Here is a 25823-nt window from a genome sequence, read left to right as displayed (position 1 = left end):
TCAGAGACTACGAGTTAGTCTATAGTCCCCGATATTTACCCCACTGGTATCATGATTATAGAAGTAATATATGTGAAGCTCCACCTCTTCCAGGAGTGACTGGAACATCGAAGTCAATACACTTCGGCCTTCCATGTAGTCACAGCAGACATGTGGAAATCACATATTAGTACATTGATTCAGCCTTGCAAGCTTACGTCAGATATGGATGTGGACCTGTTTTGCCTGTATCTGGTATGGATGTGCAGAGTTCAGTTCCTTAATAGCATTCATTAAAGACTGTAGTATTGAACCCTCTGTGCCTGCTTCCTTTGACATTTAAATAGAAGCATCTCTGGCAATATTTACAACATACATTAGCTTACCTCCAGGGAGGTCTTCAAACAAGATTGGATCATGTTCTTAAGGAAAAGACACTTCGCGTTTTTCATAAGCTTTCTAATTTTGCTGATTTGTTTAAAATATTTTGTAAATACTTTTAAATCATTGTAACTATGTTAATTTAAAGAGGAACAGAATCAGTATGTATGAGAGTTTCAAGGAGTCCAATTTACTGTAATTTGTCTGAAAATCCTGTCGCTCTCTTGTTACAGTTTAAACTTGGTATCACCTGTGTGGAACAGGTGAGGTATACACGTGTTTCGGGATGATATTTACACACATAACTAAAGCCCTTCCTCGCTGCTAAGATGTAAACAACTACTCTCACTAGATGACAAGATATAACACTCTACCTGACGTTTCCAAATGGTGTCCAACCAAGCTAATGAGTTGGCTTTAGCTGAGCAGCCTTCCCAGTTGCTTCATAATGCCTAGAGTTACAATTGACTGGTAGCGGCACTCTTTTTACAGAGGGGAATGATTTTCTCTTTGAAAAAAAGTCTTTGATGGTAATGGTGCACGTTACACTGAGTGATGTAGGTGTATGGATTTAATCTACAATGGAGGTCTACCGTATGCACATGTCATGCCAAGCTGAACAGAAGAGGAAGTAGACTGACGGATTACCATTGTGCGTACATTGACGTTTCTTTTGATTTACTGAATGTGTAAGTCCTCCGCCAGGCAGGGAGTCATTTCTTCCCTCCTGGCATCATTGAGGATACAAAAGCCGAGACCCGAACTGTTGTCTGCCTCATTTGCTGGACACCATATCTTAATCCCGTCTCTATTTTAAATCACTTCCCTCAATGCTTTTACCAATTTGCTATTGGTGCCTTTCCTTGTGGCATCATCACCCTCTTTTGCTCATTTCCCTGTTTCTAGTTCTCTGACTGCTGCCTGATGTTTTGGTTTTCTTGTCATTGTATTTACGCATGGCGCCAAGAGTGTGTCTTGGACACCTTTAATACCAAGGGAAATGTTTTTGACACATTGATGTCAGGGTTATGTCAGGGGTCAAGGTCATCCTTCAGACCCTGGCCTGAGGAAACATTAATCTGGATAACAACTCAAGAAGTATTTACTTGTCAGTGACACGTGGTACCTGTCACTCTAGGTACGGAGCGGCAATTCATGTGTCCTGCTTGTCAGTAACCAGTATGTAAGGTCAAGGTCACAATGATTACTGTTCTTAAAATTTCATTTCATTGAATTGCCTTTTTCTGCTGACGTTATTAAAATCAAAGCGTCATAATTTAATGACAACCTTTCGTTACTGGATTGAAATAACATTGACCATTCAGTGATAAACATTCAGTTTCAGCATGGTGCGTGTATACATAACAGATATTAAGGGCGGTCGGGTAGCCTACTAGTGAAAGCATGTGATCATCAAGGTTGGTTTTGATTCCTGGTGTCTCTGTTATTAAATTGCTGGAATATTGCTAAAAACTGCATCAAACCTGACTGATTTACTCAATCACTCAGATATTGCATCATGTATGTTTCCTTTATGACTAAGGGAAATGATATTGTACCTTGCTCCAGCATGTCAAGTGGTCATCATCATGGTGTGAATAAAGCTGTACTTTACTTAGTATCTGATGAAGGATCTGCAGGTCAATCAAACCAGTGACACTTAATACAATATCTAGGGGATGGTGGGGTAGCGTAGTGTTTAAAGTGTTTGTTCATCACACCAAACACACATATGGGAACAATGTGTTAAGCCCATTTCTGGTGTCCCCTGCCATGATATTGCTAGAATATTGCTAAAAGTAGTGTAAATCCTCACTCACTCACTCACTCACTCACTCACTCACTCACTCCATCACTCACTCACTCCTCACTCACTCACTCACTCACTCACTCACTCACTCACTCACTCACTCACTCACTCACTCACTCACTCACTCACTCACTCACTCACTCACTCACTCACTCACTCACTCACTCACTCACTCACTCACTCACTCACTCACTCACTCACTCACTCACTCTCTCTTTAGGGTCCATGACATGATTTGTCCTCCTTCAGGTAAAGACCAGTTCCAAAGCAGTGTACATGTTTTTCTTTACCAAAAGGGATGTCATGAAACTGGAAGTGCAGAAAAACATCCTCATTAAGGCAGTAAGAAGTGAAAGACCTTCTCTTATAAAGTTTGGATAGCCATTTCCTTAAACCAAAAGTGATGCCATTAAAACACTGTGTTAGTTTTAGTGTTGCCATACTGAGTCAGGCAGCTACATGAATAACGATCATGTTTCAAGTTTGGGGAATTCACTAGGAATATATGCCCAAACCCAAAGTGATGTGGTTAAACTGGAAGTCATATTTCTTCATTAGTAGGGCATCTAAAGGCTCACTTAGAAAAAGGTGGCGAAGGAGCTGCTTCTGTATCTAAATGTAACCACCATTCTGCTATTACTGGCAAGGACAGATGCATATATTTAATTTCATGGTATGTTATCCATGCTTGGACATACTGAGATATCACTGTGAGAACCCTGTTTAAATCATCAGATTTTTTACAAAAGTCCTCTTGTCCTCTTGTCTTTAGATTTAGTTTTTGTTCCATTTTTTCTCCCATTTCTTTTCCTCTTAATGTTGCTTCTTTGTCCTAATCCTTTCGAAATGTCAGGGTGAAAAATGACCCTTATAGCTTTTGGTTTATTTCTCCTGCAACCAAGGTAACCCATTTGTGTTAACATTTGCTTGACTTGCTCAAAGTTCGCTTTAAATTGTGTGGCTTAAAACCTGTAACATAGTGATATAAAACCGTAATTGGTCACAAATCAAATTCCCTCTTCTGTGTCCTTTAGTATTTGCCATTAAAACCTCTAGTGGACAGCCGTAGTAAATTATTAAACCTTTACAGAATAAGCAAAAGGTTTACACTTTTTTAAACCATCACAGTACAATGGTGTCCAGACAGTGTATGAATTAATTTTGAAAAGTCACTGGCAAACAGGACTCGTTGAGTAAAAATGTTGCAAGCTCACATCATACTTCACTGGCCCTGCAAAATATCAATATCAAAATGCACATCTGTCAGAATTGGTGTGATGTTAAACGTTACATTTGTATTGTAATGGTTCCTGTCATCTTCTACGCAATGCTATTAACATTTTTTTACATAGCGATCTTCGTGTGGCAAGAGATAATAAATAAGATGAACCTTTTGCGGACAGACTTTTAACACCTTAATAATTCACCATGTTAAGGTGTATTGAATAAAGAAGAAATGATCTGAGACTAGCCAGTCGGAACAGCTTTAACAATATATTGCTGGTCGGTTCACAATCAACTAGCATTTGGCTAGCAGGTCAGAAGCTATTTCGACCACTGTGTCCCTAATACAGTCATCTTACAGTCGTGTTGCATTTAAGAATATACACATCTGGAAAACAAAATATCACTGGAAAGATGAAAACAAAATATCGCAACTTTCATCAACCTTTAATGAATAACAACACTATGTATTCCTCATTCACCTTCTAAAAGCCTGATCTACTGCACCTAAAAGCCGTTCTGGATTTTGTTGTGCTACAAATAATCCCTGCCATAAGTGCTGAAGAGATATATATGCATTTTTTTAACTCGAGTGTTTGAGACATTTTGGATGACTGCTTGTTAAATCCACTTTTGCTTCTTAAATGTTCGTAAATCAGAATTGTCCCGGAATACTTCTATATCATCTTCAAAGTTGATGATGATTAAAGAGACATTATGTCTCATTCATTCCAATTACTTCGACTTAAAGTCTCTCAGTCTGGTTATGGATGGAAACAAAGAATGAGTTATCACTGTTTTTGTATGTGTAGCCATAAACCTTCAGGTAAATACACTTATCATGGGACGTGGCCATCCCAGCGGCCCATCACACAAGGCTACAGTGGTGGGACAAGATAGGGGAAAGATTCTTGGTGTTTTTATGCAAAAGGTTTAATATATATGTAATGGTGTAACCTTCTGTGATCCTGTACTGACTCTTTAGGAGATGTTTTAAGATTTTCTTCATCACTTCAACACTTATTTATTCTTGGACCGATTAGGTCTTGGTACTGGATACTGATATACTGATACCAATTAGAATTACCTGAAGGACAGGTGTTACAAGATGATCTGGTTGAAATTTGTCATGTCTCAGAAATGTGGATCTTTGCTCATGGTATCAACAACTAGGTTGCTTTGACCATGCTAGATTTTGTTAGTTCTTCTTTAAAGTAAAGAGGGGGTTGGGGTAGCCTAGTGGTTAAAGCATTCACTGACGTCATGCCAAATACACGGGTTCGATTCCCTACATGGGTACAATGTGTGAACCCCATGTCTAGTGACCCCCGCAGCTATGTCTAGTGATACGTCTGAAATATTGCTAAAAGTGGCGTAAAACTAAACTCACTCATTTAATGTAAAGATTAAAGGGACATAAAGGTAAAATATCTAATATTTTCCTTGTTTTTCTTTCATTTCAACATGATTAACCCTCGATACACTTTGCTAGTTGTTATTCTGTCCTTCAATGTCCAACAGTTTTCACAAGTGTCATGTAACTATGATCAGTTACATTAAGCCTGAAGTACTGTTGATGTAGACGACACTCATTCACTATGAATAGTTCATCAATAACAGACCTGTGAAGATCCGGGGTAAAATTGATCTTCAGTAACCCATGCTTGTCGTAACAGGCGACTGACGGGATCGGGTGGTCAGGCTCGCTGACTTGGTTGACACATGTCATTGGTTCCCATTGCGCAGATTGATGCTCATGTTGTTGATCACTGGATTGTCTGGTCCAGACTCGATTATTTACAGACCGCCATCATGTAACTGGAATATTGCTGAGTGCAGGGTAAAACTAAACTCACTCACTTACTCATGAATAACATCAGTTGACAGTTCTGTAGGGCCTTAATGTGTTTAAAACAATGGTCGGGACAATATGATATATCTTCCAAGAATATTTGGTATTATTATCAAAGAGAATTTGATGGAGCGAAATATGGTAAAGTGAGCATTATGGTGATATCGTCTCCCTTGATCATTGGCAGGATGGATGCAGATTCGCTGTTGTCCCTGACATGCTGTGATTGACTCAACTACAGGGCAATCTCTTATGACACATCCAGACTCTCTTTTACAAGGAGAAATGAATTGATGTAGATATTTGGTGGTTGTTTACATTAAAACAGTTCAAAGGAACATCATGATTGTTCACAACGTCCGCCTGCATCTGTCTGTGAGGAATGATTGAACTGTGCTGTTTGGTTTAGACTTCGTAATGTGTGCTATCAAGATGAACCCAACGTGATGCTCCATCACTTCAGTTCCATTCATGGCATATGATAGATATGTTGACTGAGACTTTTCAGAACTCAAATAACAGTTTTGAAATTCCAAGAGAACTCTAAAATCATTTCATTGTAGCTGTCATTGTTTGTTTACTTGGACATCACTGTAAATAATCATTGTTAGGGAAATATTACCTGGTTTGTAGCATTAACTTAAACATATTATCCAGGGTACTTGTCAAATCAATAAACTTTTAAATGAAGGTTTTTAACAGATGAAGGGGATTCCATGAGCTAAATATGATACAAGGAAACCGTTGAAGTCCTGAGGACCGTTTTTAACTGCCATGTATTCTTGTGTAAAGTGCACTTTCTTCAATAAACATCAGCAGTTGTTAGGGGAGCATAATGTTTCAGACAATGAGTTTTGATTAGTTTTTGTAATGGACAGACATTTCAGTGATCACTCAAGAACAGAAATAGCATGTGATCAAATCTATACTTGACAGTGTTCAAGGTAGTCTTGTCATTATACTATCTGTATATTTGTGTATGTATGGTCTCATATTTGTAATCTAGTTGATTAATTTTCTTGAATTATTAGATCGCAGCAGCTTATCATCATTTACCGGGGCGGTGCGATAGCCTAGTTGTTAAAGTGTTTGTTCATCACACCGAAGACCCGGGTTCGATTCCCCACATGGGTACAATGTGTGAAGCCCACCATGATATTGCTGGTAATTGTTTAAAGCGGCGTAAAACCCAATTCCCTCAATCACTCACTATTACCATTTACAGCAACCCCCATCAGATTAACACTGTTGATAACTACAAATGAACCTTACTTGACAGAAAATGAATATATACATCATAAATGCTATATTTTTATATAATAAGTCCCATTTCCTTCATCTTGTTTGACTACTGCGTCTCAGTATATTGTTGTCATGACCACAAGAACATGAGAAACCACAAAAAAGTTTCTTTCATCAAACTGATGTGATGTGTAAAAAGTATAAAGTATTAAAATAATGCATAGATAAGCAGGAGACAAATGAAGTTGTAAGTCATCATATCTATGATGTTATTGCAAACTCATATTTTCTTTAAAGAAACATATTGAAAAAGCAATTTTTCCCAAAACATGTACACAGGAATGAATGGTGACCCATGTGTTTAAGGGAATATTATGCATTAGAAAATATGATAGCTTTCTTCTGTGTTTTTTTTGTAGTTCTTTCTCTTGTGTCTGTGTGTGTCTGTGTTAATAATGGTGTGGTGGGGTAGCTTCCGCTCATCATGCCGAAGACATGGGTTCGATTCCCCACATAGGTACAATGTGTAAAGCCCATTTCTGGTGTCCACTACCGTGAAATTGCGGGAATATTGCCAAAAGCGGCGTAAAACTAAACTCACTCACTGTGTTAATATTAGATGGGAGGCTTGTGTTCTTGGACACCTACATCCAAGATATTCCAAGTAACTTGTACAGTAGGTGCATAAAATACTGTGACCTAAGAATAGTGTTGTGATGCACGTTCAATGTAATTTATCTGTGTGTTAGCTGCACCTAGTGTGTCTAGCACTGTATCCCGGCAAGTCATGTTGATCATTAAATCAATCTAAGGATGTATAGAAGGCTATAAGGTGTCACTGACGGAGGCAGGATCTGAGGAGGCATGGTTCTGTGATCTGTGAAGATGTCACAGACAACATTGGTAGAACACAGAGATAGCTATAATGGATATGGTATGTGATAATACGTTCTCATGGGATTTCGGGATGAGGAAAGTTTTTCACTACCTTGTCTTTTCCCCAGTGAGTACGTCTTGGTAACAGGGACTTGGGAGAGTATAGGGAGTGGGTGTAAGGAAGAATCCATGGTATAGGAAGTGGGTGTCAGGAGAAATCCATGGTATAGGGAGTGGGTGTCAGGAGAAATCCATGGTACAGGAGAAATCCATGGTACAGGGAGTGGGTGTCAGGAGAAATCCATGGTACAGGGAGTGGGTGTCAGGAGAAATCCATGGTATAAGGAGGTATAGTGGGTGTCAGGAGAAATCCATGGTACAGGAAGCGGGTGTCAGGAGAAATCCATGGTATAGGGAGTGGGTGTCAGGAGAAATCCATGGTTCAGGGAGTGGGTGTCAGGAGAAATCCATGGTATAGGAAGCGGGTGTCAGGAGAAATCCATGGTACAGGTGGGTGTCAGGAGAAATCCATGGTACAGGAAGCGGGTGTCAGGAGGAATCCATGGTATAGGGAGTGGGTGTCAGGAGAAATCCATGGTATAGGGAGTGGGTGTCAGGAGAAATCCATGGTATAGGGAGCAGGTATCAGGAGAAATCCATGGTATAGGGAGCAGGTGTCAGGAGAAATCCATGGTATAGGGAATGGGTGTCAGGAGAAATCCATGGTACAGGGAGTGGGTGTCAGGAGAAATCCATGGTATAGGAATGGGTGTCAGGAGAAATCCATGGTATAGGGAATGGGTGTCAGGAGAAATCCATGGTACAGGGAGTGGGTGTCAGGAGAAATTCCATGGTATAGGGAGGGTGTCAGGAGAAATCCATGGTACAGGGAGTGGGTGTCAGGAGAAATCCATGGTATAGGGAGTGGGTGTCAGGAGAAATCCATGGTATAGGAATGGGTGTCAGGAGAAATCCATGGTATAGGGAGTGGGTGTCAGGAGAAATCCATGGTATAGGGAGTGGGTGTCAGGAGAAATCCATGGTACAGGGAGTGGGTGTCAGGAGAAATCCATGGTATAGGGAGTGGGTGTCAGGAGAAATCCATGGTATAGGGAGCAGGTGTCAGGAGAAATCCATCCATGTATAGGGGAATGGTATCAGGGGTGTCAGGAGAAATCCATGGTACAGGGAGGGGGTGTCAGGAGAAATCCATGGTATAGGGAGAATGGGTGTCAGGAGAAATCCATGGTATAGGGAGTGGGTGTCAGGAGAAATCCATGGTATAGGGAGCAGGTATCAGGAGAAATCCATTGTATAGGGAATGGGTGTCAGGAGAAATCCATTGTACAGGGAGTGGGTGTCAGGAGAAATCCATGGTACAGGGAGCGGGTGTCAGGAGAAATCCATGGTATAGGGAGTGGGTGTCAGGAGAAATCCATGGTGTATAGGGAATGGGTGTCAGGAGAAATCCATTGTACAGGGAGCGGGTGTCAGGAGGAATCCATGGTATAGGGAGCGGGTGTCAGGAGGAATCCATGGTACAGGGAGCGGGTGTCAGGAGAAATCCATGGTACAGGGAGCGGGTGTCAGGAGAAATCCATGGTATAGGGAGCAGGTGTCAGGAGAAATCCATGGTACAAGGAGCAGGTGTCTGTGATGAAGATTCCATGGTACAGGAAGTGTGTGCAAACAAGGAAGAATGATTCTACCTCCTGCATATTGCAGTGACATGGTTGATCTCTTGATCAATCATTGTCTGAAATGCACTCAATGACTTCACAGGTCAAAATGAAATTGCTTTGAAATCCCTTTTTAACACTAACCACAACTCTTTTAATCATTTCCCATATGACATAACAGTCTTATAGGATATTGATCATTATGTTGAAAAAATGCTTTAATGAGTTGTATTTTCCAGTACATTTAAACATGTAGTGATGGGGAAAATGACATATCTCAGCACTCATTCAGGGGCACATGTGGCCTTGTTGTCTAAGGCGCCGCAATTCCTTGTGCAGAGTTGAATGTATGTGAAATGCCAGAAACCTACGATGATGGGTCCAGTACCATACCTGTGCTCAGGAGTTTCTTACAAGTGATAAATGTCTAAGACTGGCATTACTTAGATACACATGCCATGACATACTTTGGAAGTAGCATAGAACAAACACTCACTCACTCACTCACTCACTCACTCAACTCATAGACTTTCTTCACCATTTGTTGTTGTCGGTCTAGATGTCATAGTCAGGTAGTCTTGTTACGGTTTGGTCTGAATGTCACTCCAATCTTCTGTACAATTTGTTATCATCTGTCTACATGTCACAACAACATAATTTACTGTATATTGTTGTGGGATACATCTCTGTAATTTACTGAATGAAAAAAAAGATTGGATCCTTGTCCCCAAAGTGGAGGTAACTCCTGAAGTGTCCCAAGGGCCGGGGAATCTCATTCAAGCGACAAACCGAATTCTTGAGTTTGATTTAATTTCCCACCTGTGTGGTGTACATTCAACACGCCTAATAGAGGATTTAATTGCTGTCTACCTTTCCATGGGACATGACATTTAAACTGCGTCCCTTACGACCGTCTTGATACTTTCATGTGATTGGATTTGTTGGAGGCGTTCAATAAGATGAAAGAATCACCCCATTTCACAATTTTCAGAGTCTGGCATTTTGGTCTTGGTTTCTTCATAGTGATTAATGTCTTGTTTAATTAATGACTATAAATACCATTTGTTTTGTGAGTGGTCAGAGGCTACTGTCGTTTTAATTCCAACCAATTAGGTAGGTGATCGGTCAAGTGACTGTGATTTCAGGTGGCTATGGGTCAGATTTCACTTCAATTACCTTCTCCTGTTTCTCTCCTCTTCTGTCTAGGAGGTACAATGTATTCTATGCCTTGTTTTGAATGAAAACAAAGCAGCACATCCTTCGCAGGATATCTGTGATGTGTCACGCGGCGGACGGCTAATCAGCTGTGTTGTGTTGCAGGTCCAACACTGAAGGGAATCTCTTCCTCACAAATTAAATGGAAATTAATTCAGTTTATGTCCGTAGTCTTGAGGGTATAAAATCATTTTAGGTATCTTTCTTTATTCCAGAAATGGTAATAGTATTATTAAGTTTGTAACAGAAGAAATAGATATGTGGAAGGATAGTTTATGTTTCATTTCACGTGGAGACTTAACAGGTTTAGTTTGGTCCAGTTTGTTGTTCATGGCGACATATAAATATCGATTTTCATCGATAATCATAAAGTACAGTCCGAGATGTGCAATAACTTGTTAACAGATATTTAGTAGATGTTTGATATATCACCAAAACACATGTATTACAGAGACTTTAAGTAGATAAACAACTTGAGTCATGATTCATAATTTTATCAAGAAGCTGACCTGAGTGCAGTTAAAATAGCAGCTTTTCTTGATAAAAATTAATTTGAAATTTCAAAGCATAAAAAAAGTATTTACACATTTTTGTAAAACATACCCAGTGATGCTAACCTTTAGTCTTTCAACCACTGCGAAAAATAGTATTAATGCCATGTGTATGATGTTAGTGTGTGTAGAATAGGAGATTGATAGGGTAGCCACGGGGTTGAAGTGATAACTATTGCCACTATGAAGGTCTGGGTTTGATTCCTTACATTTTAAAAACGTTGATAGATTGGTAAAAGCAGAGTAGTTTCATCAGGAGAGATGGGTGTATTAATGTAACTATGTATATATAATGATGTATGTTACAATGATTGTACTGATGTTGATGTTGATGTTGTTTCAGATCTGTGTGTGATGAGTGCCACACCAAGAGAACCAGCCTTCCTGCCGACCCCTCGCAACATCACCGTCATGGTGGGACAACTTGCAAAACTGCCCTGTCGGATTGAAAACCTGGGATCTAAAGACGTAAGTCCTTTGCCTTATCTAATACAGGGATTTCACAAATAGTACACACATCTCATATACCGGAGTGCATGTGTGTCATGGCAAGGTGACCGCCTCCGTGGTGTAGTGGTTAGAGCGTCCGCCCGGAGAGCGGAAGGTCTCGGGTTCGATCCCCGACCGCGTCATACCAAAAGACGTTAAAATATGGTACTTGTTGGTCCCTGCCTGGCTCTGCATTAATGGGTACAACAAGGACTGGTCAGTATAGTCAGTATAATGTGTCTGAGTGGGGTATTCATGCTTCACTGCGGTATGGTATCTCAGTGGGCTAGCACTATAAAACCAGCTTAAGTCTGGGCTAGTACAAGCAGCCGCACATACACACACACACACGCATGCACGTCGTAAAACCCAATTTCACCTCACCTCACCTCATGGCAAGGTATCCATCCAATGATAACCTACATCATGGAAACCTATTTCTTTACAAACCAGATGAGATGTTGACATTTGAAAAGTAGGCAATTAACTGTTTTTAGTTGTTTTACAGAATGTTTTTCTTTACTATGTTTGTTCAAAACAAAACCACAAAAAATTGCCCACACTCACAAGTTGCATAAATGTCACAGTTTCTTTGGAAGTTTTTTTTTTGAGTTTTGACTGTGCAATCTGATACGTCATGTTGAAAGGTCACACAGCTTTGTTATATTGCATCAAACTTTGTGGTAAACACTTCTGTGTGTATTTTGTATTTCAGAATGAATCTTCTTTTCAAAACAAACTGGTTTGAGAGATATTTCCTGTAAAATAAATTTTGTCGATTCAGCAATAATACCATGAGAATCAGTGGCTGTGAAATGTACAAGTAAAGTCTTTTTATATTGCTGTGTTTTATGTTGTTTGACCTGTTAAAACCCCCCAAAAGATTAATCGAGTTTCTTTATGAATATACTGATATAATACAATGTAACTGATCATGAAAAACTGTCACCAGTGGTATTAAAACAAGCTCTCTCTCCCAGTGAGTGAGTGACTGAATTTGGCTTTACGCAGCTTTTAGCAATATTCCAGCAATATCATGACAGGGGACACCAGAAATTGGCTTCACACATTGTACCCATATGGGGAATCAAACCCAGGTCTTTGTCATGATGAGCGAACACTTTAACCACTAGGCTACCCCACCGCCCCCACACCCATAAAAAGCGATTTGCTTGAAATTTGAATTTTTAGTGGAATGGGATTTGGATTTCACTACAAAGGGGGTCTATTCTAAACATGTCATTGTTAAAAAATGATCACAAAGTAGTCCTTGTGTATTGGTAAAGAAAGTTGGAATTGTGCAACAGTGAATGTGAAGATCTGTGAAATATAGTACAGTAGGACTGCAACACAAACACAACCAACTTGAACAGTTGAAGTCACATTATCATTACAGATGACATGGTTCATGCATGCTAGAACAGGTTTCACGCGAATATGTACATCCTTCACAAAGAGCATTATCTCATATTGATTATACCAGAAATATGAGGCGCTAGTCACAAAACATCATATCTTGTTACCAGTTTTGTGACACAGTATCCTTTACTAACAAATGACAGGTGGCTTGTTATGGTCTCACTGGATGCTGCATATGCTTTGACAGTGTGTTTCCCCCAGGCTAAAACTCCGACTCAGCTGATGTTAGCCAACACTGTCCCCACTGCCCTAGGCATTCCACTTCTCTGACCACTAGAGAGTTGATAGGAGCATGTAGAAGGTGACCCCTGCTTCACACACAATACAACATGTGCTCTAGCTGGTCTGTGTTCCCTATTAATGGTAAGGAGATAGGCCCTTATTCTGAAAGCCTTAGGGCTTGCTTCAGGGAGGGATACACTCACATGTTAGCAGATGGTGTTAGAGAAAGGATAGCCTACTTAATTTGTTTGAGCGTTGTTGGAATTAGGATTTAATGATGTAGCAGTATTGTTCATTAGCATCCGTTATGGTTTTCTGGTTGCTGGGGAGTTTGAAGTTCCTGGTGAAGTGGTCATATTGATGATGTTTGAACTGTATGTGTCCCCAACTTACCTATCAGTGGTCTTAGCATGAACTAAATAATTGTAAGATGTTTCACCATGTTCTCAACATAGTAGCCTTGCTCCAAGTCTGTACTGAAGGCTAAGCCCACGGATGTATAGTAATTCTATCTTTTAAGACTGACTGACTGACTGAGTTTAGTTTTACGCCGCTTTTAGCAATATTCCAGCAACATCACGGCGGGGGACACCAGAAATGGGCTTCACACATTGTACCCATGTGGGGATTCGAACCCGGGTCTTCGTCGTGACGAGCCAACGCTTTAACCTTTAGGCTACCCCACCGTCCCTATCTATCCTTTAAGAGGCAAGTCTAGATAGGTGGACAGTAGTTCATAGCCAGTCTGTTAGAGGGATATTTATATTTTGTAGAAATTATCATTTAAATTATTAATTATGACTTTAGAGTCTTGTGCAAGTCTATCAACATAGCAGTCATTGGAGTATTTACATCAAGTTTATATGGTACACCTTTGTGGACTTAGACCCACATGTGTGTTGAGTGAAAGCACTAACCACTGGCCCATCTTCAGTAATATTGATAGAAGTTATAATATTGGGGATTTTAGTGCCTAGGAGCATCGACTATGAACTCCCCACCCAATTAAACTCAATTTAGCCTGCTTCGTTTATGTCGCCGCTGCTTGCTAGCAGGTGTTGTCTCGTTGTCTCGCAGGAGACACCGCTTCCTGTGCTGGCCGAATGTAGAGTGATGTCTTTTAAAAAAGTGAGAACAGTAGGATCTTGATCCACTCAAAGCAAGTAGACTGAGAACCACTTTGTGACTTGTCTGTCGCGACTAATTAATTTCACTCCATTAAACATCCCTACCATTTAGATGTCAAATGGAAGCTCTCTTTAGAAGAGAAGCCATTTAATGAACAACTAAAACATATCCAAATTTCAACACTTTTCTCCTCCCTCCAGACTGAGCCATAACCACTTTGAACTCGGAAACTCTCTCAGAGATTGTAATAGAAAAGAGAAGTTCTTTTAAAGAATAAGAGTTCTTCTCAAAAGCTGTAAATTATTCACAATCATGCTTGGGTTTTATGCCTGCGCCACTTTATTGCTAGATGCCACGAAGTGTTGCTAATTTTGTGAAATTCTGTTTCTATTGGGCATTTGCAATGGCTACTTTGATGTGGAATTGAAATTGAACTGGAATATGAAACGACAGACAACCCAAATATAATGATGACATAAAAGTCAAGACAGTCAGTCCAAGACTCAAGTGTGGCTCGCAATGTTTTCAAACCTCTTACCAATTAGCTCAAAATTTAAATTTTGTAATTTTGTAGGCTTTGTATGTAGCTGTTAGCACGCTGATGTAATGATCAGTTGACAGTATCATGTGCAGGTGATTTAGCTGCACGAGGCATCTAGCTCATTCCTCAGCAATAAAAGAATCTTGTTGAACACCCTCCCAATCATTAGAACACTAGGAGTGTTCTCTGGAGGCAAACTGATAAAATTTGCAGCAATTCAAAAATATCATGACGTCAAAAAAAGTAAAGAATATTTGATAGATGTTAAAATTTAGTTATCAAACTCAAGATGGGATTCGGTGCCATTTGCCATGTTTGCGATAAAATTACAAAAAATTCAGTCAAGTTTGGCATCTTCATTACCATATTATGAACAGTTCCAGTTATAAGTTGCATGTTTTGTGAGTAGTGTCATGCCCTTGCCTATTTTCATAAGAAATCCTTATGTAATGTGCCAAGCTTGTAAGTACATTAGGTATCATGAACAGTTGATTTCTAGAGAAACATATGAAAACAACATCTTGCCAGGAGAGGTCGCAGACCAGGAAGAACAATGTGTAATCAGTAGGGGATTTGTGCCACAGATGCGTAATCCGATTTAGTTTATTTTCTATGTCTTCATTACAAATGCTTCTTTTCAAGGAATTACCATTCCGCTGAACTAAAAGAAAAGGTTTTAATAATTACCAAACATCATTGTTTCTTTTCTATCGTTATTCTCGAATTTAGCATGGCTAAATATCGGATCTATTTCTGCTTGTGATGGCCCTGTGTTTGATTTAGAGGAGATGTCATGATAAATTTTCCTAAACCTTCTTGATCCTCTCTAAAGTGCTATTGTGGATTTCAACAAACCACAATACACTCACAGAAATGGAACCAAGCACTCTGAGTGGGTTCTATTTCGGTCAGGTCTTCTTGTCAAGGGGCCCAGCAAGTAGTAAACTATGTTGCTTGATCAAATACTTCGGCAGGGCTAATCCAATCACCTGCCCAGTACCGAACAGTTACATCAGCTCAAACCAATGCGTTTCTAAAAATTAACTCGTGAAGGTCAGAGCTGTTTCACAAAGCGACTGTAAGTCTCAAAAGACAGCGTAGGTCTATTGAATTGCATTGTGTTGCTGGAGATAAGTTTGTAGCGACTTTGTACGACATTAACCACGTCTACAATGTGTAACATTTTCAATTGTGTATAATCGTCTCCACACCACTTAGCTTGTATGAATCACTCTCAAGTAACCCTATATACCAGGCACTTGGAAGAGTTCAGTCAGCAGTTAAGGGCCATTCAGTCGATCATCAAAGACAATTATGGGAGCAAATTAATTGTGGTGGGGGGAATATGAGCAAGTTTCTACCCTAGTCATGTCTGTCCACTGGTGGTGGGCATACATGCAAACACTGCGGCATGTCACCAGCAAGGAATTGTGTCCCGAAATCAAACTTGAGTGGACAGGGAAGGGGATGGTGGGAGGGAAATTATCCACTGAGAGTAAACACTTATTGTTGATATTCATTGGTGGCTGACTTGAAGCTGCTTGAGAGCAGACGGTCAATCTGTCAGACTGTCCATCTGTGGACTTGGGTTGGACATCAAGCTGTTCTGTCCTATTGTCTGTTTATGAATGTTAAAGAGCTGATGAATGTCCAGACTGACACTTTGTCCGCTGCAGATACTTTGATGAGTTAATTGGCATTCAAATCAAATTACTTTGTGATGTCCACCATACTCACTGCACAATTCAAACTGCCATGTATCAAATTTGTATTTGGTTAGCTGAATGGTTAAGGTGTTGGCTCAAAGCATCAAAGACTTGGGTTTCATTCACCATTTTGGAATAATGTTAGTCTGTCTCACAGTCTGAACAACACTATTTTCCCTACTGCGTTGCCCTCCCTGCAATGATAAACCCTGAAATAAGGCAAGTCTAGGCTCCCTGAACTCACTGGGGCTCCTTTTATAAATGGGTTCATTTGTTACTATCCAAATTATATATATTCAGGAATTAAGCATTAGTCTAGCATAATGTGGGAGAATATGGTTACCCAATGATATGGCTAGAATATTGATCAAAGCAGCTTAAAACTCACTCAGCTTCTCTCTCCTTCTGTCTCTCTTTTTCTCTCACATTCTCTCACTCTCTGACATGCACACTGTCACTCTCTCTTACAAACAAACTGACATTAGTATTGTACATTGACGTCCATTATGAAAGTATGGAAGAGAAACATGGTCTTCATACATTAATACAAACAAGGTTTGAGTATACATGGGTGCAATTCAAGTGTTTGTTATAAAACTTATAAGTCATCAATCTTTTTAATCAGATATGCGTAGCCTTGTGTTGAGGGATGAAATTGACTTGTAAAACTACGGACCATGTATAATTCCCCTCTTGGGTACAGTCTGTGAAACCCATTGTCAGCGCCTCCAACTGTGACATTGTAACCGAAAGGGAATTAATAGATTGTTTCAATATTACACAAGCAATAGCTGGACAAGTTGATATATTGGTCCTTGTCATACATGATAAGAATAGTAAAACATTCAACAACTCATTTCCATCAAGTCTAGCCAAACTTCATGTATACATTCAAAGAGAGGTATGGAACATTTTTTAGTTTGTCCATAATCATATTTTTTCCAAGATCACATCTCTTAAACTAATATTTTCTTATAAAACTTTGCAGGTGTACCCAAAGGCCAGGTTGTCATCTGGTGCATTTTGCTATTAAGTTTTTGGTTAGAATTGATATTTCTTTGTTTCCATGGCAACATTGATTTTGACTGAATTCACAGTAATGATTTTTCCATTACTATCTCTAAACCTACAGGTTAAATTCAGTACACACATAAAGTGATCAAATTGTAAACTGGTGCTTTCACTTCTTGACAGAATTTCAATTATTGTGTGACATTCATAAACTCATATCTTTGCAACAATGTATCTGACAAAAATAATACAAATATCCAAATCCAAATTTGGGCTGTACAACAGGAGACCCAAAAGCTGATGTTAGCACTGTGATACTTCAGAAGGGAGGGAGACCCAAAAGCTGATGTTAGCACTGTGATACCCCAGAAGGGAGGGAGACCCAAGAGCCGATGTTAGCACCGTGATACTTCAGAAGGGAGGGAGACCCAAGAGCTGATGTTAGCACCGTGATACCTCAGAAGGGAGGGAGACCCAAGAGCTGATGATAGCACTGTGATACTTCAGAAGGGAAGGAGACCCAAGGGCTGATGTTAGCACCGTGATACTTCAGAAGGGAGGACGACCCAAGAGCTGATGTTAGCACCGTGATACTTCAGAAGGGCGGGAGACCCAAGAGCTGATGTTAGCACCGTGATACCTCAGAAGGGAGGACGACCCAAGAGCTGATGTTAGCACCGTGATACTTCAGAAGGGAGGGAGACCCAAGAGCTGATGTTAGCAGTGTGATACTTCAGAAGGGAGGGAGACCCAAGAGCTGATGATAGCACCGTGATACCCCAGAAGGGAGGGAGACCCAAGAGCTGATGATAGCACTGTGATACCTCAGAAGGGAGGGAGACCCTAGAGCTGATGATAGCACTGTGATACTTCAGAAGGGAGGGAGACCCAAGAGCTGATGATAGCACTGTGATACTTCAGAAGGGAGGGAGACCCAAGAGCTGATGTTAGCACTGTGATACTTCAGAAGGGAGGGAGACCCAAGAGCTGATGTTAGCACTGTGATACCTCAGAAGGGAGGGAGACCCAAGAGCTGATGATAGCACTGTGATACTTCAGAAGGGAGGACGACCCAAAAGCTGATGTTAGCACCCTGATACTTCAGAAGGGAGGGAGACCCAAGAGCTGATGTTAGCACTGTGATACTTCAGAAGGGAGGGAGACCCAAGAGCTGATGATAACACTGTGATACTTCAGAAGGGAGGGAGACCCAAGAGCTGATGATAGCACTGTGATACTTCAGAAGGGAAGGAGACCCAAGAGCTGATGTTAGCACTGTGATACCTCAGAAGGGAGGGAGACCCAAGAGCTGATGTTAACACTGTGATACCTCAGAAGGGAAGGAGACCCAAGAACTGATGATAGCACTGTGATACCTCAGAAGGGAGGACGACCCAAGAGCTGATGTTAGCACCGTGATACTTCAGAAGGGAGGGAGACCCAAGAGCTGATGTTAGCACTGTGATACTTCAGAAGGGAGGGAGACCCAAGAGCTGATGTTTCGACCCAAGAGCTGATGTTAGCACTGTGATACTTCAGAAGGGAGGGAGACCCAAGAGCTGATGTTAGCACCGTGATACCCCAGAAGGGAGGGAGACCCAAGAGCTGATGTTAGCACTGTGATACCCCAGAAGGAAGGCGACCCAAGAGCTGATGATAGCACCGTGATACTTCAGAAGGGAGGGAGACCCAAGAGCTGATGATAGCACTGTGATACTTCAGAAGGGAGGGAGACCTTAGAGCTGATGATAGCACTGTGATACTTCAGAAGGGAGGGAGACCCAAGGGCTGATGATAGCACTGTGATACTTCAGAAGGGAGGAGACCCAAGAGCTGATGATTAGCACTGTGATACCTCAGAAGGGAGGGAGACCCAAGAGCTGATGATAGCACTGTGATACCTCAGAAGGAGGAGAGACCAAGAGCTGATGATAGCACTGTGATACTTCAGAAGGGAGGAGAGACCCAAGAGCTGATGTTAGCACCGTGATACTTCAGAAGGAGGGAGGAGCTGATGAGCACCTGTGATACTTAGCAAGAGCTGATGATGTAGCACTGTGATACCTTCAGAAGGGAGGGGAGACCCAAGAGCTGATGATAGCACTGTGATACTTCAGAAGGGAGGGAGACCCAAGAGCTGATGATAGCACTGTGATACTTCAGAAGGGAGGGAGACCCAAGAGCTGATGATAGCACTGTGATACTCAGAAGGGAGGGAGACCTTAGAGCTGATGATAGCACTGTGATACTTCAGAAGGGAGGGAGACCCAAGAGGCTGATGATAGCACTGTGATACTTCAGAAGGGAGGGAGACCCAAGAGCTGATGATAGCACTGTGATACTTCAGAAGGGAGGGAGACCCAAGAGCTGATGATAGCACTGTGATACTTCAGAAGGGAGGGAGACCCAAGAGCTGATGTTAGCACTGTGATACTTCAGAAGGGAGGGAGACCCAAGAGCTGATGATAGCACTGTGATACTTCAGAAGGGAGGGAGACCCAAGAGCTGATGATAGCACTGTGATACTTCAGAAGGGAGGGAGACCCAAGAGCTGATGTTTCGACTCAACAGCTGATGATACTTCACCCAAGAGCTGATGATAGCACTACCTCAGAAGGGAGGAGACCCAAGAGCTGATGATAACACTGTGATACCTCAGAAGGGAGGGAGACCCAAAAGCTGATGTAAGCACTGTGATACTTCAGAAGGGAGGGAGACCCAAGAGCTGATGATAGCACTGTGATACCCCAGAAGGGAGGGAGACCCAAGAGCTGATGTTAGCACCGTGATACCTCAGAAGGGAGGACGACCCAAGAGCTGATGTTAGCACTGTGATACTTCAGAAGGGAGGGAGACCCAAGAGCTGATGTTAGCACTGTGATACTTCAGAAGGGAGGGAGACCCAAGAGCTGATGATAACACTGTGATACCTCAGAAGGGATGTTAGCACTGTGATACCTCAGAAGGGATGTTAGCACTGTGATACCTCAGAAGGGAAGGAGACCCAAGAGCTGATGTTAGCACTGTGATACTTCAGAAGGGAAGGAGACCCAAGAGGTGATGTTAGCACTGTGATACCCCAGAAGGGAGGGAGACCCAAGAGCTGATGTTAGCACTGTGATACCCCAGAAGGGAGGGAGACCCAAGAGCTGATGTTAGCGCTGTGATACCCCAGAAGGGAGGGAGACCCAAGAGCTGATGTTAGCACTGTGATACCCCAGAAGGGAAGCATGGTAGTAGGTGTGTACAGCAGGAGACCCAAGACCTGATGTTAGCACTGTGATACCCAGAAGGGAAGCACAGTAGTATGTCTGTACAGCAGGAGACCCAAGACCTGATGTTAGCACTGTGATACCCCAGAAGGGAAGCATGGTAGTATGTCTGTACAGCAAGAGACCCAAGAGCTGATGTTAGCACTGTGATACCCCAGAAGGGACATGGTGATGGTCAGTTGATGAACTGCTCACACTCAGCCAACTATATAATGCAATTACAAGTTCTGTCACTTGTTCTCTGGGAGTTAAATGACCTTCAGAATCCCCTGAGGAAAAGTAAGTTTGAGAGAAGCAGGATCTTGCATCAATTTGTGAACGATTCCTGCCATGTTTCAGCTAGATCATGACAAGAGCGGTCATGAATACACAATGCCATTTAGAAAGTTGTAAATTTTAACAGGTGTTATTTTTTAAATTACACATTCTCAGAAGAGTACAGATTCTAGTACTTTTGTTGGGTTGAGTCCCATCCGGGATTCCAGCTTCCACAAGACTGAGACAGTGTAATCCCAAATATAAGATGAGTTACATTTGACCACTTTGTAAATGGCATGGTGCTTTCAGCTGGGGGAGCCATGCCTACTTACTTTTGTCAGATGGGAATACAACGTCCGTGGTCTAGACTACCAGTTGTCCGACTTCCATTTTTGTGGAAGGCACAGTAGCTGAGTTGGTTAGATGGCTGACTTTTTGTTCTGGCGATTAGGTGCATGAAAGTGTGGGTTCGAATCCTGGATAGAACTTTTCCCAGCAAAAGTACCAGAGTCTGTACCCAGAGTCTGTACCATGTTACAAGAGTCTTCATGTCAGTACAAGTATTTCTAATGTTTATTACACATATTAATCGATAGACTAACATCTAATCTCTGAAATGAACATTATTTTTAAAAAAATATAAAAATTCTAAAGTATATTTGTAAAATAAATTAAAAAGGAGCCCAGAGACTCTCTTCCTTTTCTGAAACTGTGGTAATCTAGACTTGCCACATATTCTAGACTTGCACAGACTGCACTGTGTATATTTGTTTCAGGGTCTGTATGACAGACTAATAAATCAACAGCATGTCCTTCCTGTCCTTTTCACGAACAGACCTGTGAAGATCTGGGGTAGAATAGGTCTTCAGCAACCGATGCTTGCCACAAAAGGCGACTATGCTTGTCGTAAGAGGCGACTAACAGGATTGGGTGGTCGGGCTCGCTGACTTGGTTGACACGTCATCGGTTCCCAATTGTGCAGATCGATGCTCATGCTGTTCATCATGGGATTGTCTGGTCTCGATTATTTATTCTCGCCGCCATTTATCTGGAATATTGCTGAGTGCGGCGTAAAACTAAACTCACTAACGCACTCACTTTTCACAAACACCTGGTGTCATCACTGATTTTCAGTGGTCCATTTGTATAATGTTCATGACATTTTTACCATTGATGCCTAATGGAACCTGAATTCTTGGATAATCAAGACAGGTTGTTCCACTGCATTGGCATTTAATATGTATTTCCTACCAGGTTGTGATGTGCCTCGTAGTGGATAGTGGATGCAATTTGAACAGTTTAAATTCAGCTGAAAGCAATGTGGAACAGTTGGATGTACAGATGTAATACATTGAGTAACCATCACTGCTAAAACCCCATCGAGTTCTTCAGAATGTGTTTCCATTTACATGCTTTTTTCAAATACTTTAAAGTATCAAGTTCTCATCTCTGATTCTCTTGGTTCCATGTGATTATCGATGGTCTCTGTGTGTTTGTACATGGGCAAAAGGATGGAATCCTCACAGTGAGCTTAGAAATATTTGAAGAGCGCTGGACTGATTTGAGTGCAGTTTACAAAAAGGATTATCCCTCATATTACTAGGATTGAAATTATGACTGAAACGATTAAGCTCTGACCTGTAACTGATACGAAGAAGCTATTAAACAGTTAGAGAGTATCAATCATAATTTTCTGTGACAGCGGAATGAATTTTACATTTTTTTCAGAGATACCCTGGCAAGATATAGGAACACTAGACTAGATTTCACTTGTGTTATTTCCCATAGCAAATTTACTGTCCTTGAATAAAGTCATGCCAAATATAAATATTAGTCATGGTGATGCAGATATGAGACAGGACACATTACTGTTGCAGGTTATGGCTCCCAGTGGTACATACCAAACTAAGATGAAATATACATGATGCTCGACAGCTCTATGGTGTAGGTGCCTCACTGGTTCTAGGTGCCCTTTTGGTTTTAAAGTGCCCTTTTGGTTTGAAGTGCCCTTCTGGTTTAAGGTGCCCCACTGGTTTTAGGCATCCCACTGGTTTACGGTGTCCATCTGTTTTTAAGTGGCTCATTGGTTTTAAGGTGCCCCTCTGGTTTAAGGGGCCCTACTAGTTTTATGTGCACCTCTGATTTAAGGTACCCCATTGGGTTTAAGGTGCCTGACTGGTTTTGAGTGCCCCCTGATTTTAAGGTGCCCCATTGGTTTTAAGTGCCACTCTGGTTTAAGGTGCCCCACTGGTTTTAAGTGCCCCTCTACTGTAATATTCGTGTGGTGTTCAACAACATTTAAAGGAATTGTAACCATAAAATTGTCAGCAGTTCTAAAAAGGGGTCTGATGATGTAATCTGTATCTAAATGAATGTTTCAGCTGATTTCATTATGAGTGAGTGAGTGAAGGCAGTATTCCATTCACATTACAGCATGTCCACTTAATGTGGAGGGAAAGCCAAAAACAATTCAGGGCTCAGATGTTTGCCACTTTACTGAAACCAGTTACCATTGGTGTGGGGCAGTGGGGTAGCCTAGTGGTTAAAGCATTCGCTTGTCACGCCGAAGGCCCGGGTTCGATTCCCCACATGGGTACACCATACTCAGTCAGTCAGTCAGTTACCATTGGTGTGGTGGTGACACACTTAACAGCATCATCAGGGTTCACTAAGACTTGAACTCACAATCATAGGTTTCTGGCACGCCCAAGGGACACAACTCTGCACTAATGCATCTCAGATGACTGGGCCACCTGCACACCCACCACTACCCACATTTATGAAGTTAACGTAATGCAAATCAGATACAGATGTAGAGCAGGACAACAATAGATGCAAATGCTCTGAAATCATAAAGTAATTTAGCCTTTTGTATCAATCACTTGTCACAAGTGGACACTGGTCAGTATGTTTGAGCATGGAAATGAGGTTTCCATACGACTGATATCAGCTGCGGTGATCATCAAACTGACCGAATTTGGACAGTAAGATCTTCTGATTCAATTCTGATGAAGGACAGTCAGGGCTTAGATCAAGATCATTAATTTCCTTAATACAATTTTCTAATTAGGCAGCAGCAGTCCGTCTGTCCCTTTTGATAAGCATAGAATAGACAAGGTTATTACCCTTCATCTCAAAGTCCTGAAAAATCTATTAAATGTGAGGCTACCCACGTGATGAAAGGGCGCCCGCTGTTTGCTCTCGTAACTTACAATATACTTTGTGAATATAATTCACTTAAATGGCTCCAAAACAAACAGGTTTTCTTTTCAAGTTTCACGCAGAGCAATCCTTCACTGGAACGTAATCACAATTTTTTCATCATGATAAGTGTAAATTGAGTTTCTTTTGCTTGAGGGATCGTTTTTGTTTGAGTGTAGTAAATAATAAATAAAGGACCTTAAAAAGTAATAACGTCTGAAGACATAGGACATTTTGGGGTAACAAGTATATGCATTTGTTTAAACTTAATCATGGCTGCTTGTGAAATGTCAAAGCATGTCCTTGTAGAGCAGACTTTGAAGCAATTGATTTCAGGCAGATTTGAATATTTCGTTTCATCTGTCTCGTGAGAATTGTGCCATTGAGGCACAGGCAATTTGTGAGTTCTGACATTAGTTGTTCAACTCTCCAAATCTTGTCAAATGACATGAATTAGAGAAAGAAAGCTAATAAGTTTGAAGAGAGGGACACATAAAACAGCTGGATGTGTTTTGGACATCACAGGAAAAAATATTTTCATCAGGATGGCTGCCAATTACAGACAGGTTTGATCACCGGCAATTAATATTTTTACACTTGGTATCTGAATGATTAGTCCAAACATTTGCAATTCTCATTGAAAAACGTCATCCCCATAAAATTTCGAAAAATGTCCAAAGGCAATTCTAGCACCTAATTTTTGTTAACATGTGTCAGAAATGTCTCAAATGGGTAATTAAACATACGGACTGTGAAATTACCTTGTGTAAATTACTCAGATAGCAATGTCAAATGATTAACCTACAATTCTTTTCCAAGAAAATTAAATTTAAAACCTTTGAAAAATTGTGTATTTTATTCAAAATGATTGTCAGGAATACAATACAGATAAAGCATATGATACCCAAGCTGTGCAGTATATTCCAATATACTAGATGATACCCAAGCTGTGCAGTATATTCCAATATACTAGATGATACCCAAGCTGTGCAGTATATTCCAATACACTAGAAACCTAGTGTTTGTAAAGGCGAGAATTTATGGATGTCAACTTCTTGGAAGGAACACGGAGGAGTATATTCTAACTCCATCATTTTTTCACCTGATGAAGGAGTAAGAATATACTCCGAAACATCAGCTGATATCCATAAATTCTCGCCTTTATGTGTGTCAGCTTCTTTATTTTGAGGATCATGATGTTTCAGAGTATATCCTTATTCGTTCATCAGGTGAATATCTTTATGTGTATCACTTCTAAATGTTATTCAAAGACTCCAGAGTCTGTATCATGGTTTTGAGGTGAACAACATAATATTACAGTTACTGATGTGTTGAACTTGCACATTTTTCTCAGAGTAAAAGTTTGGTTCTTTGTATCCTATCTACATTCATCTCATTTTCATATAGGGCCGGTGAGTTAGCCTAGTGGTTAAAGCGTCTGCTCATCACGCAAAAGACCTGGGTTCGATTCCCCACATGGGTACAATATGTGAAGCCAATTTCAGATGTCCCCTGTCGTAATATTGGTGGAATATTGCTAAAAGTGGCATTAAATTAAACTCACTAACTCACTTATTTTCATGTGTGTCAAACCTCACTTAATTTGGAGGTTCTTAACTTTGACACATCTGACTGTATCTGGCATTGTTAAACTCTGCTTTTCACTTGTGCTGAATGAGTAGTATTTAAGATTCATAAGAGTAATTTGGTCTTGTCAAGTCTTGGGAAAATGGACGCCCCTGACATACATCACACAAGAACTCAGAT

At 40.9% G+C, this 25823-nt stretch overlaps 1 protein-coding gene across 1 annotated transcript in view; it reads left to right on the top strand.

Moving 5' to 3' along the window:
* The window catches only part of LOC124284591 (titin-like), a 143322-nt gene that overhangs the window by 98720 nt on the left and 18779 nt on the right, over positions 1–25823 (top strand). Inside the window, exon 3 of the mRNA XM_046720699.1 lies at positions 11153–11277. Within this exon, the coding sequence (XP_046576655.1) occupies positions 11153–11277 (125 nt within the window). The remainder of the gene's footprint in view (positions 1–11152; positions 11278–25823) is intronic.

The sequence above is a fragment of the Haliotis rubra genome, unplaced genomic scaffold (genome assembly GCF_003918875.1).
Source record: "Haliotis rubra isolate DU_JTF1 unplaced genomic scaffold, ASM391887v1 Scf34, whole genome shotgun sequence".
Lineage (NCBI taxonomy): Eukaryota > Metazoa > Mollusca > Gastropoda > Lepetellida > Haliotidae > Haliotis > Haliotis rubra.
This window is presented reverse-complemented; position numbering and strand designations above follow the sequence as displayed.